The sequence below is a fragment of the Oreochromis niloticus genome, linkage group LG17, assembly GCF_001858045.2.
Source record: "Oreochromis niloticus isolate F11D_XX linkage group LG17, O_niloticus_UMD_NMBU, whole genome shotgun sequence".
NCBI lineage: Eukaryota > Metazoa > Chordata > Actinopteri > Cichliformes > Cichlidae > Oreochromis > Oreochromis niloticus.
This window is the reverse complement of record NC_031981.2, coordinates 32,974,819-32,989,174: the sequence shown is the minus strand read 5'-3', so window position 1 is coordinate 32,989,174 and position 14,356 is coordinate 32,974,819. Positions and strand designations below refer to the sequence as shown.

General features: G+C 41.6%; 1 protein-coding gene across 1 annotated transcript in view; it reads right to left on the bottom strand.

Annotated features, from left to right (window-relative positions):
* ap1m3 (adaptor related protein complex 1 subunit mu 3) overlaps positions 1-14,356 on the bottom strand; it is a 32,351-nt gene that overhangs the window by 2,266 nt on the left and 15,729 nt on the right. Inside the window, exons 5-11 of the mRNA XM_003452333.5 lie at positions 13,831-13,978; positions 12,171-12,297; positions 8,333-8,475; positions 7,209-7,280; positions 6,770-6,928; positions 2,501-2,626; positions 1,862-1,937 (exon numbers count right to left, since the gene is read on the bottom strand). Of these exons, the coding sequence (XP_003452381.1) occupies positions 1,862-1,937; positions 2,501-2,626; positions 6,770-6,928; positions 7,209-7,280; positions 8,333-8,475; positions 12,171-12,297; positions 13,831-13,978 (851 nt within the window). The remainder of the gene's footprint in view (positions 1-1,861; positions 1,938-2,500; positions 2,627-6,769; positions 6,929-7,208; positions 7,281-8,332; positions 8,476-12,170; positions 12,298-13,830; positions 13,979-14,356) is intronic.

Here is a 14,356-nt window from a genome sequence, read left to right as displayed (position 1 = left end):
TCCAGCTAATGTGCATCATCACCTGATCAGTCAGATATTAGTGAAGTCATCACTTTGACTTACTGCTGTACAGTACAAGCAAATGCCTGTTCATCAATCATTAATGAGCCACTAGCTACAGTACACAGCATCAGGGTATTATTTAATCAGTGTGAGAGTGTCTGCCTGTAGTGTCGAGTGAAATGTGATCGCGCCCGTCTCCCTCTGTGTGCTGCTGATGTTAACAGTAAGAGAAAGGGAATAGCCATCTCTCTGAGTCACCCAAACTTCATCCCTCTTCCTTCTCTAACTTGTTCTCATCTTTTCTCCTTTCGATCCCTCTCGCTTTCTCTCCTTTGCTTCTCTGCTGATGTTACAGCAAGGTGATCGTAACCTTGGCATTTGCCAAGTTGCCACCCCGGGAGCCTCCTGGCACCCTGTGGTATCATTCAACCACTGCATCCCCTGACTCATCCCCGACAAAGCCAGGTAATGGATATGATTGATGTAATGCAGTCAGGTTCATTCCTGGGGCAGATAGCAGGTATGAAACTTGAAGATTTCTGGCAGTGGTCCAGCAGAGGTACTAGGCTCCCATCTCCATATCATTACCATTTGCGTCCCCACTGAAACCCGTGAGCCTGTGTGGAGGACTTTGCTGCAGTCTCATCAATAAACTGAAGCTTTAAACTGACCTGTTCAAATGACAAGTGTGTGTTTGGGGCGAAGATGTTGCTTTTTATTTCAACATGCTTTGCAGGTAACATCTCAGGTTAATGGGATGAAACAAGCTCAAAGCTGACAAACACTTCTTGGTCCTTGTCGCCCTTGTTGTCAGCGGTTGACGGATGTGGGTTCATTCCCAGGGCAGCAACTGAATCTCAAGATCCCAGGTGCTAGCGTTGCTGCAGAAATTCGGCTGTTTCTGTTCAAAGTTGGACATTAAACACGCTACCTAAGCCTCGAAGAAGCCAGAAGGTTTCTATCCTTGGCAACCTGCATTTTGTCACTCTAAGCCCCTGATGACATGGCTCGTGGTGATAGAGCCAGGTAATAGATATGATAGATGCTATCCAGCTGGGTTCATTCAAGGGGCACACACTGAATACTGATGCAGTAAGACCGATTGTGACTCTGATCTCTCTTTGGACTTTACTCCTCTGTCTTTCTAGGAACACCAACTTGGAATCCAAAAAAAGCTCAAAAACATGCACGGTTTAATCTTCGGACACTTGATGTTAATTGTCATGTTTTATGTGATGGTATTTTCAAATGAGCTAATCTGTGGATGAGATGAGACACACAGTCCTGATGAAGCAAACTGTGTTTTTTCTTTTTGTCTCAAACTTATAATGACCTTAAAAAAACGCTTTTCAGTTATCTTTTACTTAAACCTTAACCACCTGAGGTCCATGTTGTCACAGGTGTGCTACCCCCAACTATCTTAATGCTATTATTTGGACAAAGCTAAGAATGAGTATTTTTGAAAATTGTGAATATGTTTTAAATTAGAATAATTATTCTTGCTTCCCTAATTGCCTAGACTTTTGAGAACAATTTCATAAAAACAAAAATGATTCTCGATATGATGACTACTTTGACCTGAGAAGATTATTACTTAATGAGAGAAATGCTCATTTTAAAACCAAGGGGTTTCAAACCACGGATGCAGACATTTGCAGCTCTGTCATATATGAAAGATCGGCAGTTTCATCCTTCAAAAAGTATTTGTAAAATTCTCTTAAACTTCATCAACCATGCTGCCAAATCAGAACAGCAGCATATCCATGTTAAAAAACCCACAGGCCAATCTGCAGTGTTTGTGTTTGTTTTTTTAAGGGTGAGTTGTAATGAGTTCCATTTCCCTGCGTTATTTTCTCACCTCCACTTTGCGTGATGTAGCGCACCCATGGCAACGCCTGGTAACCACTCTTCTCTATGATCTTTAGGTAGCGCACCTGGGGGAACATTGACATTTTAACTATAGTTATTTCACTCATTCAAACACATTATGAACCCTCATTTTCTTTAGTGGTTTGACATTTCAATTTACTATAAACAGACTGTGTGCTCAGGTGTGTTTCTGTCAGTTCATTTTCAGCAGATATAAACACTTCCTATCTAGTGAAAACCACAGATCGACACAGTTTTTTCCCCTCACGAACTGAAGAAATAAAAGACATTTTGAAGAAGTAAAAAAAAAAATGTCTGATTTTTCATGGGTAGTAACAAAAGAGAGAAGGTAAAATTTAACATGTGAACTCTAATGTCGTCAGGTAGAGCTCATTTATAAATGACCTAAATATCAAAGATGTTTGCCATTTGAATGTGAAGGTAGTTTTGCGCTATTGTTTAAATTCAACAAGGAGTGAACTGAGACAAAGTGTTTAAGGAGATTGTTGCCATGAACTTAAAAGATGACTTAATAAGTTATCCATTTAGTCCAGTAATAATCTTTACTTTACAGAATGCAGTCATACAAGGAAGCAGTGAAGGCAAACGGTGCATTGTCATCTCCTACCTGAATCCCAGACACAGTGAAATAGGGTATCTCAAAATTAACTGTGATCGGTCTCTTTGCCTCAAGCTCGTCGCTCTCCACGCTGGGCAGCCCAAAGTGTGCTCGCATCACGTACTCCTTACCCCCCTAGACACCCGAACAGAAAAGAGAAAAGGCCACAGAGCTGTTACTGGGTCTGTTAGGTAAACTCTTAAATTTAGGATGACACCATTCATAAAGCTCATGTCCCAAGTGGGCGTCCCATTTGCCACATGAGGCAACGACCTTATCATATCAAGGTGAATCAGATATAGTTTTTCTTTTAGGATTTAGCATCTATATACTATATTAAACACATGTAAGTTTGTTCTTTGGTTTGACTTTCTTGAAGCCTCCTATTCACTTGGTTTATAATATAGACCATATAATATAATATATTTACTGATGACTTTAACCTGGGTGTTCCTGTTACACCCAAAGTCGACTAGGATTGGTTCCAGCTCCAGCCACCCAAGGACCTTTAAATAATAAGCAGCTCAAGCTAACGGTTGGATGGATTGATTTTAGAGTGATGAAGCAACAACTGGAGCATTCTTGCTCATTTGTTAACAAAAAAAAGAAAAAGAAAAACCCCAAACTAATCTATTCTGCTTCATTAGTACTGTGCAAGTGAGTTTCTTTTTTTCTGTCCAAGTAGCCTGGCAACAAAGGAAAGAAAACAACACAAGTGTCATTACAATTTTGAAACGCTGTTGTATGTGACATCACCTTTGTCCGCCTGAACCCTGCCCACATCGAACCGAAGAGAAGAGCTCAGGCAGAAGCCCAAACACAGAAACACTCTGCTTTAAAATAACTATTCTAACTGTGGCGGAAAATTGTGCATTCATGCAGCAACCCATCTGTCACAGGAAGAAGCTGATTAAGCATAATAATCATTTGGTAATGTTGTTTCTAAACTTCAATAAACCGACAAACCGAAATAACTGCAAACCAAAAAAACTCATTGTTGAACTGAATATGAAACATTTTTTCTTGTCATTATACGGTTGCTATGGGAAACCTTATCAGCTCTACCCTCGCTTAAGGCTGATAAGAAATATCCAATACATGATAAATATGTAAAAGATACATATATTCATGCTTATAAAATAGCTGAAGGCAAATTGACTTATAAATGCTGCATAAACATTTCTGGTGTTTATAAAAACAGAGTCAGGCGTAGTTGGGTGGAGCTGGTTGACTGTGGATGAGCGCTCTCTGTAACCGCGTTCTGTTTGTTTCCTCAATCTAAACCTCGAGATTGGACAGAATACGTCATTTTACAGGGTACAAAGGTTGCGAGTGATGGAAAAAAAAACATTATCTGCACAGTCACACACAAGTTAGTCAACTTTACAGCTGCAATTGCTAACCCTCCCTGACATATTAGATGTGTAATGAATTACAAAAGGGGATATCAAGACTTGACAGATAAACGAACCTCAGCTTCAAGTCAGTTAAATTTCCCTTTGAGGAGCCAACAGAGCAGAAACTGGCACTGAAACTGAAAGCAAAGTGGAAAATAGGGAAATAGGGAGATTGTTTTGTATTCAGGGAGGTTGGTGATAAAGTGATAAATGGCTGCTGTCTCATATTTGTCACAACACGTCTTCATTTTTGACAGATATTCTGTTTCAGGATTATGTAGAAGTGCATCAAGCTGATGATGCTCTGCTTTCAAAGCATCACTTGGGAAAAGGGGAGCTTAAAAACCTCCATCTATATAGTGGATCCATAGTTGGTGCTGAGCCACTACATTTAAAACGAAAGCAGAATTTGCGCCATCTGCTGTACGGTTTAAAAAATGGACACACGTGTCTAACATAGACGAGAGTATATGAATTACAGTATAAACAGGAAGCACTCTCAGAACGTAAACCTCGGTCAAGGCAGCTCACTCTCTGGGCAGTATTTACTTTTAAGGGACTAATATTGGATTTTGTATATAAACATTATGTAGAAGTACGGAATGGATAATAGGTACTGATTTGTAAATAAGTGGACATGAATAACTTATAACTTATTATATCATGCTCTAAATGTGGCCAATACAAACATAGTTTTAAAGATAAGAGACATTTTATTAAGTTTGACCTTAATTGACCTTGAAGAAGCTGCACAGGTCCAAAGTAACATTACATATAGAATCCTTATCTGCATTATGTTGTCAGTAGCAACAATGACAGTAAGAAATATAGTTTTAAATCACTCTATATAGCATTATTATCACTTTGACTTTGAAGGAGAGGTCAGAGGTCAAACGAAACATGATATTTTAAATTCTTGGTTCTTTCTTTATGTTGACAGTACACACCACACTTGTAAGAGTCGTGTTTTCTAAGTTTTAAAGCTTTTTGTTAATTTTCAACGAATAAATCATGAAGTTGACCTTAACCACCTCGGTGGATGTGAGCCAAATTTTAATGGACTGTTAACATGACCCCACTCTACGCCCCTACCAAGTTAAATTTGAATTTATTCAAAACTTTTTGAGCTCTTGTACACACTTGCACACACGAAACCCAAAACAACCTCCTTGGCTGAGCTAAATATAATTAATATCCTTTTTTAAACAACTGATTATATTAGCTGATGATACAAAGAGCATTTTTAAAAACTGGTGTAATGAAGAAGTTGTTACAGACTAAGATGAGGCAAAAAGCAACAATGTATCTTAAGCTATAAATCCCCTGCTTTAGCATTAAAAAAGAAATGTGAGTAAAACTGCAACACATATTGTAACTTAAATAGTATCTTAAAGATCCTTATAATTTAAATCTAATTATAAGTAGAATCATTTTGGATGTGCAATGTTTTGTGAGCGCATTTGGCCAATTTTATATTTCAGAACAGGTCGATTTTCGACATTTATGCTCGTTTCACCCAAGAAGAAATGGAAAACATTTTTCCGAAACAGTTAAAGAATGTCTGTCGTTTTCAGTCTATTTTATTTAATCTATTATTTATTGCTGCTTGTTGAGAAGCGCTATGCCTGTGAGTGTCTGTGAGAAAATATCAGTAATGACCATCCATCCATCCTCATCCGCTTTATCCGAGGTCAGGTCGCGGGGGCAGCAGCCTAAGCAGAGAAGCCCAGACCTCCCTCTCCCCAGCCACCTCCTCCAGCTCATCCGGGGGAACACCAAGGCGTTCCCAGGCCAGCCGAGAGATATAATCTCTCCAGCGCGTTCTGGGTCTGCCCCGGGGCCTCCTCCCGGTGGGACATGCCCGGAACACCTCACCCAGGAGGCGCCCAGGGGGCATCCTTGTCAGATGCCCGAACCACCTCAACTGGCTCCTTTCGATGTGGAGGAGCAGCGGCTCTACTCTGAGCCCCTCCCGGATGGCCGAACTTCTCACCCTATCTCTAAGGGAGAGGCCAGCCACCCTTCGGAGGAAGCTCATTTCTGCCGCTTGTATCCGCGATCTCGTTCTTTCGGTCACTACCCACAGCTTGTGGCCATAGGTGAGGGTCGGGACGTAGATCGACCGGTAAATTGAGAGCTTCGCTTTTACACTCAGCTCCCTCTTCACCACGACGGACCGGTGCAGCGTCCGCATCACTGCAGCCGCAGCACCAATCCGTCTGTCGATCTCCGGCTCCCTTCTCCCATCACTCGCGAACAAGACCCCGAGATACTTAAACTCCTCCACTTGGGGCAGGAACTCATCCCCGACCCGGAGTGGGCACTCCACCCTTTTCCGGCTGAGAACCATGGCCTCAGATTTGGAGGTGCTGATCCTCATTCCCACTGCTTCACACTCGGCTGCGAACCGTTCCAGTGCGAGCTGGAGGCCCCCACCCGATGAAGCCATCAGAACCACATCATCCGCAAAAAGCAGAGATGAGATTCTGAGGCCACCGAAGTGAAAGCCCTCCGCCACTTGGCTGCGCCTAGAAATCCTGTCCATAAAAATTATGAACAGAATCGGTGATAAAGGGCAGCCCTGGCGGAGCCCATCACCCACCGGAAACGAGTCCGACTTATTGCCGGCAATGCGAACCAAACTCTTACAACGGTTGTATAGGGATCGAATGGCCCGTAGCAGTGGGCCAGACACCCCATACTCCCGCAACACCTCCCACAGGACACCCCGAGGGACACGGTCGAATGCCTTCTCCAAGTCCACAAAACACATGTAGACTGGTTGGGCAAACTCCCATGCACCCTCAAGTATCCTCGAGAGGATAAAGAGCTGGTATCAGTAATGACAACATGATATATTTTGTTTGCAGGCCACACTAACAGGGAAAGATTTGATGTTCCACTGCACCACATTCTTCTCAGGCACCCACTTGGCGCTGCCTGTGCTGGTCTTGAACTTGGGTGAGTCAGCATCACTGGGCACCGGCACCAGAATGGACACGTTGTTGGCAGTGGAGCGGCTCTTAAACTGACTTTTAGCCTGCAGATGGTGTCAGAGAACAGAGTTCAAGCGTCATTAAAGATCTTTATAACAAAAAGAGCATGCACATCCAGATTCAAATAAGACTTTGCAATTATGCAACAGCATTGCATCACCACACTGCGAACAAACAGATGGCAAACAGCAATCCACTTGAATGTGTCATAAATTATAGATAAGCTTTAGTGAACGGACTAGTGCACTTTAAAGCCAGATAAGCATATGGTGCATTTTACTCTATGTGTGTGCATTCATGTATTTGTGTGTTATTCATCGTTACCTTAACCTTGATCTCCACACGGCTGTGAGAGAACTTCTCAATCACGCTCTCAATCCATATGAGAGGCTTCACCTGTCAGAGATCCAGAGGTCGGCGAGGGATTCAGAGAGTGGACACAAGGTCAGAAATGCACCGAGCGCACAATCGAGTGCATCACTGCACACATCATAACAAGACAAACAGTGCTGAGGCTGTGCTTGTACAAGGCTGTAAATAACATTCACACATCCAATCATTTTATCCTGGTTTTCAAAGACCCAGACGAGCGTTTATCTTGGTTTTAAAGGCTCATCAAGCTATCTCGTAGTAACTGGAATAAATATTTTATCCAGGTTTCCTAACAGTATTTGTTTGTGCAGAAACTATTGGCTGAGCTGCTGAAGACCAACAGAAGTACTTAAACATTTTGAGTGAGTGACAACAGAGGTGCCCCTAGCCACTAGCTAGGCATGACATCACCTAGTTTTGTTTTTTTTTAATTCTTGGTCCTTTTTAGTGCATCTTTATCAAAATTAAATGTCAAATAACATGGGCTGATGTGCTGCTAATTGTACTGACAAGAAATTTGTGGTTTGATATTTCTTTACCAATAATCACTATTTATCTGTCTATGTAATGCACCAATACTGTCTTATGGGTGCACCTTGCTAACAAAGCTAACAAAAAATGGTAACTCCAACAAGGCTTAAGGCTTTAACCCCTTGGGTAACACCGTCGAGGCTACATCTATTTTTTTATAAATACAGTCTGTGACTCAGATACTGTCCATGCAAGTACACTAAAGGAGTGAAAGTTTCACTTCTGTATTGCAACTGACCAAAAAGAGCTGGGTAACGCTGTTTTTAAAAGTGAGTCTTTTAAAGTGTACAAAGATCGGATGTTAACAACTTTACCAATTAACTATGACTGTGAAGATCAGTTATGAACAGTAAGGTTCGCTATAAGTAGATAGCTTAATACAACAAAAATATATAAAAAAAATATGAGCAAAAATGAACATCAAAGAGTAAAAAACAATAAAATAAAGACACTTTTTGGGTTGTCATGTCATGTGACCTAATGTGAAAAGAAAGTGCTCTTTTGATGAACCCCCCCCCCCAAAAAACATGTTTATGTGTCCTCACTGTAGTGTTGAGGCGGTAGGACATGAGCTCGCTCTCGCCATCAGGGGGGATGAAAGAGATGGTGCGGTCGTTCTCAAAGCGTGACAGACGGACACACTGATGAAACTTCACATCCTCCAGCTCCACTGTCTTGCTCTTCTCTCCTGACACAAACACACACACAAAGATTGAGAGCTTTGTACACAGCCTTGGGGAAATCAAGGTCAAGGTAATGATGACTGACAAACATTCACTCCATCTCTCTCTCAGACAAACACACACTGAAAGCAGTGTGTTACCAGCTCCCAGTGCCTTCTTATCCCCCACTAAACAATTAGTTTTGCTGCTACACACAAGCACACACAGTTTGTATTTAATACCTGCTGCCATCATCCCCCCCAATGAAACTCACTGATTTCTGCAGGCGTTCAAGCGATATGAATGACTTCTGATATAGTCACACCTGCACTGTACGCACTGCTGTTTTAGCTGTTTATAACAATTTTTTTAGTATTTCAAATGTGACAATAATGCCTCCATGTATTCAGATTACTTTTTTCATGTAGCCAATTGCCCCCCAAAATTTTAAATTCACAAAAGCAAAACCATTTAAAAAAAAACTAACTCTGAATAGACTCAGCACAAAAACACTCAAAGTTAAACAAAAGCTGCTATCTAGTGTGAACACACTTGCACTGTTGCAGTAGTCAGTTACACTGTAAGGGGAATCTCTTTCATGGCAGCATCCGATGTCTGCTGGAGAACGCCTGATGCTCACCTCCGCCGTGGTTAATTGAGGGTGCCGAGTGGTGAAAAACTGCTGTAATGACTGTGGGCCTGTGAGCCTTCAGCTAAATCCCCCGTTCAATAGGGAGCTAAAGCTTGCTTCACCTGCTCAGAATGCAACCCCGGGATCAGCACTGAGGCCTGTCAGAGGGAATGTGCGTGCCTGTGTGTGGATGTGCGTATTTGTGTATTCTCTGTGTATTCTTCTTCACTGTCCTCCCTCGTGACTTGGTGTACGTGCATGTGTTTATGCATGCCCGTTTTGCAGATTTGTGTACCGTGCTTGTTTCTCTATTGATTTTGTGTGTGTCTGTGTGTGACATTTTATAATGTGTAAGTGGGGAAAGGTGGATGCCATGGAGAACCCAACACTCCTGGTCAAGAAAAGCAGCAAACGCTTCCTGTTTGTGTCCTTCTATGCCACTACCATAGACACACACACACACACACACACACACACACACAGCGTTATCAAGACAAGCAATGAAAGGTCATACAGGATACTGTCTGTCATTTCCTGGACCTCGGGGCCCAAAGAAGAGACAGGTGTGAGTGCACATGCCAGAGGAGAATTCAAGATGAAGCAGTGTCCCCTGTGGTTCACCTTTACGGCCACTCTCAGCATGTCTTTAATGCACAGTAGTAGACAGGAGCAACCTAATCTGTTTTTCTGTCCACTGTCACACAGTGGGAAAAAAAAGAGGTTATAGTGACATTTGGTAAATGCCTAAAGCATCTTAATGGTGCTTCGAGTGGCCAAAGGAATATTTAATCGCCTTAAATGTGAAGATTGGTTACTCTAATGTTTGATGTATATTATTGTAAACAACATACCTCCCTGTTTTTGATTGTCAGTTATAAACGTAAGTAATTAAAAGCTGTCACCTTGGGCATTTTTACGAGTCTTTGACATTTTGTGGACAAACTGATTAACTAAGAAATGATAAGAGTGCAAACTGATAACAACATAATTGTTAGTTGCATGCAAAGTAGCCTGCAGTTCATAATATGATTATATGGGCTGCTTTGAAAACGTCTGTCATTTTTACCCAATCCACACAGTCTCAAAACCTAAAACTCCACTGGCTTTAAACAAAGCCATGAAGCCACTGAGAGAGAATTTTGAATTACTTAGAGAATATGTGAGCAGCTGTAGACATTCAAAGGATATAAATGATTTCTTTGCTTGCTTTCAGTCAGTAAATAACACGGGAGTGTTATGGTTATTTCAGCTCCGTGTGGTGACAGTTCTGGACTTCTGCCAGCGGAGGGCAGCATTAAATGATTTATACTTCCTCGTTTTTTTTTTTGTCTGCATCAAGCTGTGACTAAAAAGTACAAACCAAGCAACTATGATAATCCAAATGACTGGGAAATGATATGTAAAATGTAACTGCAGGAGATGAGCGTGCAAAACACTTTTTAATATTTAACATTCACCCTGAGTGAGTGTGTGTGTGTGTGTGTGTGTGTGTGTGTGTGTGTGTGTGTGTGTGTGTGTGTGTGTGTGTGTGTTTTTGCATCTGTCAGTGCGTTTGTTTGATCATTATTTCTGATCATTATTTCTGAGGATATGCTATTTCCCAGACTCCTACACACAGCAGGGGGATTGTGGGCTGCATAGGATAGCCACGGACCCTCACCTTTCATCTGCAGGGCTGTAGCCCGGGGTGAGGATTAACGCAGAGGCAAAGAGGCTAGACAGTGAAGGAGCCTTTCCCCTTCACTAGGGAACAGTAGGGGGGGAAGAAATGAAGGCAAAGCAGAGGAGGAAGAAGAGATGGAAGAGGAGGAGGAGGAGGATGTGCAGGAGTAGGCGAGAAAAGATGTAGCAGTGGGAAACACCGGTGGAAAAATTGGTAGGCAGAGAGGGGGAGGTAGAGGTAGGAAGAGAGTTATGCATGGGATTTAGGCAGAAAGAAGAGCTAAAGCGTGAGGGTGAGTTCAAGGGGAGAGTGAAAGCCAAAAGCTCAACCAGCAACAAACAAAGTAGAAAGTGTATCAAAAAGCAATAAAGCATCCTACTGATCGTTTACAGGATTACTTTCATGTCATCAGTTACAGAAAATAGACTGCATACAACACCGATCAGGCATAACATTATGACTACTGACATGCGAAGTGAATAACACTGGTTATCTCTTCATCCTGGCACCTGTTAGTGGGTGGGGTATATTAAAGAGCAAGTAAACATTTTGTCCCCAAAGTTGATGTGGACAAAAAGCTGGAAAAATGGGCAATGGTAAGGATTTGAGCAAATTTAACAAACTGTGGCAAAATTGTGAAGTCTAGAGCATCTCCAAAACTGCAGCTCTTGTGGGCTGTTACTGGTCTGCAGTGGTCAGTATCTATCAAAGAGGTCCAAGGAAGGAACAGTGGTTGACCAGCAACAGGGACATAGGCGGCCAAGGCTCAGTGATGCATGTGAGGAATGAAGGCTGGCCTGTGTACTACTGTAGCTCAAATTACTGCAAATGTCGATGCTGATTCTAATAGAAAAGTCTTAGAGTACTCTTGAGCATCGATGAAAGCAGGATAACGCGCCCTGCCTCAAAGCTAAAATGGTTCAGGAATGGTTTAAGGAGTACAACAGCAAGTTTGAGGTGTTGACTTGGCCTCCAAATTCCCCAGATCTCATTCCAGTCAAGCATCTGTGGGATGTGATTGAAAAACAAGTCTGATCCACCTTGCAGCTTACAGGACTTAAAGGATGTGTTGCTAACATCTTGGTGGCAGATCCCACAGCACACCTTCAGGGGCTGTTTTGGCAGCAAAAGGGGGAGCAACACAATATTAGGCGTGCATAATGTTATGCCTGATCGGTGCATATTAATGTTTAAAAGTTACTGTAAACACATGCAGGTCCAGCTCCACTTAAATTCCCCTCACTGACTTCAAGTGTTACAACCCTTATGTGTGCTGGATGTTGTTTTTAAATGTATAATACTGAGATAAATCCACAGATATACAGGGATTCTGATCATTTTTCATTCTGTCAGCTGCCTGCATGAGTGTTCAGCTCTGTAATAAAGGCTTCTAGTGACACAAATGGCTGTGGGTGACTGTTACTTACTGCCTGTGAGCTCAAACAGCACTTTGTCATTGAGGCCCAGTCGAAGTTCAGGCATCCCTGACAGGACCACTTTGAGCTTGATGCTACCCACTATTTCACTGCGCAGGACACTGCCACTGGCACTCACCTACAGAGAAAAAAATACATTTTAACATTAGTTTGTTTAGATTCTGTGAATACATAAGCTTCACAGTCAAATCTGCCCCTTGCACGTGTGAAAGCTCAGTGTGATGATTATAATCTTTTCTCAAACCAAATAAATATTCTTTATTTGAAGAATTACACTTTTGAGATATGTAGTTCTCAGAAGAAGAAAGAAACAAACCAATCAACCTAACCATTCAGTTGATGCACACAGTCTGAGGGACAAAACAGAAAGTCTTTTAGCATGCAGTGTAAGAACTGTAAGTAAAACACTGGTGAGGAAGACTTAAAAAAAAAAAATGGGGGTGCTAGTTTCACTCACTGGGTGAGGAGGCAACCATTTACCACGTGGCTAAAACCCAGCAGCCTGGGTGTGAGTCCACTCCTTACTACTGCACTGTTCAATAAAGGAGAAAATACCTCAAAGCTAAATAAAAAAATAAAACTCTGACAACATAAAAAAGTCCCTGTTCACAGAGAAGGAAGTGGTTACTGGTTTTTACACCCTTGTGTAGTGGTTGAATACCTCCACCAAATTAGTTTCCATGACTCATAACTGCAGCTGTAACTTGATTGTCCTTGAGGTGTTGCCTCAAACACAAGGCACATGAGAGAAGATCGGATTCTTTTGTGCGTTTGAAGACGCAGCATGTTCTCGTATTCAAACGTGTTCTTCTTTTGCTGCAGGAAATCTTAGACCTTAATAAAAATATAAGTTCTTCTAATTGGGTCATGAAGCCTGATAACGTCACATTTGCACACCGTGGTATTACTGTCCATTTAAGCCCGGGGGGGGGGGGACAAATGTAATAACTGTAAAGAAAGGGAAATTACAATGTGATAAAATATTTTGGATGTTAACATTTCCATACTTTCAGTTAAGAAAAGTGTTTTCCACCAAGTATTTACTGAAACAAAGCAGTTGGGCATTTGACACTCTTTCTTATCCAGCAGTTAGACCATGAATTGACTAAAACTGCTGTACAGTCATCTCACTCACAAGAAACATAGTGAGTGACTTGTCCTGATGTATTTTGTGTGCTTGATTTACTGAGTAACCTTAGAAATAAACTGAGTCATTCAATGAAAACACAACGAAAATATTACACTGGAACAGAATGGATGATTATTGATGCAGAGACAATTTACTCAGCGATTCAATTCAAGGAAAGATAATTTTAGCACTAACGCACATCCACTTACCCTCAAGGAAGCCATCTATTTTGAACCGCTTGAGAAAGTCCAGTGATTTTAGACAATGGATTTAAAAAACGGATAATGGTGTTTGAACAATGTACGAACTGATAGTGAAATTAAAATGAGAGTCATGTGTTTTCTATTATTTTAGTTTACTTCCTGTAACTGAATTCAATGGTGAAAAAATATATACAAATTCTAATGAAAAAGAGCCATATTATGTACATTAATTTTGTTTCGATGACACCATGGTCACCACATGGCTGGAAATGAACATTCTTACTGTACAGCTCTTTATGATGTTGTGATATCGACTCACCAGAAGATTTACCGACTCTATAACATCCATAAACACTTCATTCTTTCTGTACTTGATGCCCTCTGACCGCCAGGACACAGCATTGGTGACGGTGGCAGGAGGTCGCGGTGCCCCAACCTCTAATTTATGGCCCTGCTGTGTAATGTACCTGAAGGAGACAAAGGCAGAGAGAAGCTCAAGCTGTGTTCAAAGTCAGTCTGTAATCCTGCTGAGTAGGACACCTGAAAACCCTGAACATCATTCATCAAGCTAGTTTGAAAACTAATGATCGCAGCCTTCATGAAGGTGTCTGGAAAAGAGGCAGCACTTTCTAATTTTGGAGGAGTACCATGATAAACTGCAGCAGGCTGAAATTATAATTTAATCTCCTCATCTCCTCTAAAGACTGACAGCTTCTCAGAGGCCTCAGAACAACAGCGAGATCCTTAACTCAAAGATATCTAAATGGAAAACGGCAACAAACAGCGTGTTTATCTAGCAACATGAACCAAATCTCTCTTGAAGAACGTTTCTACACTTTGCATTA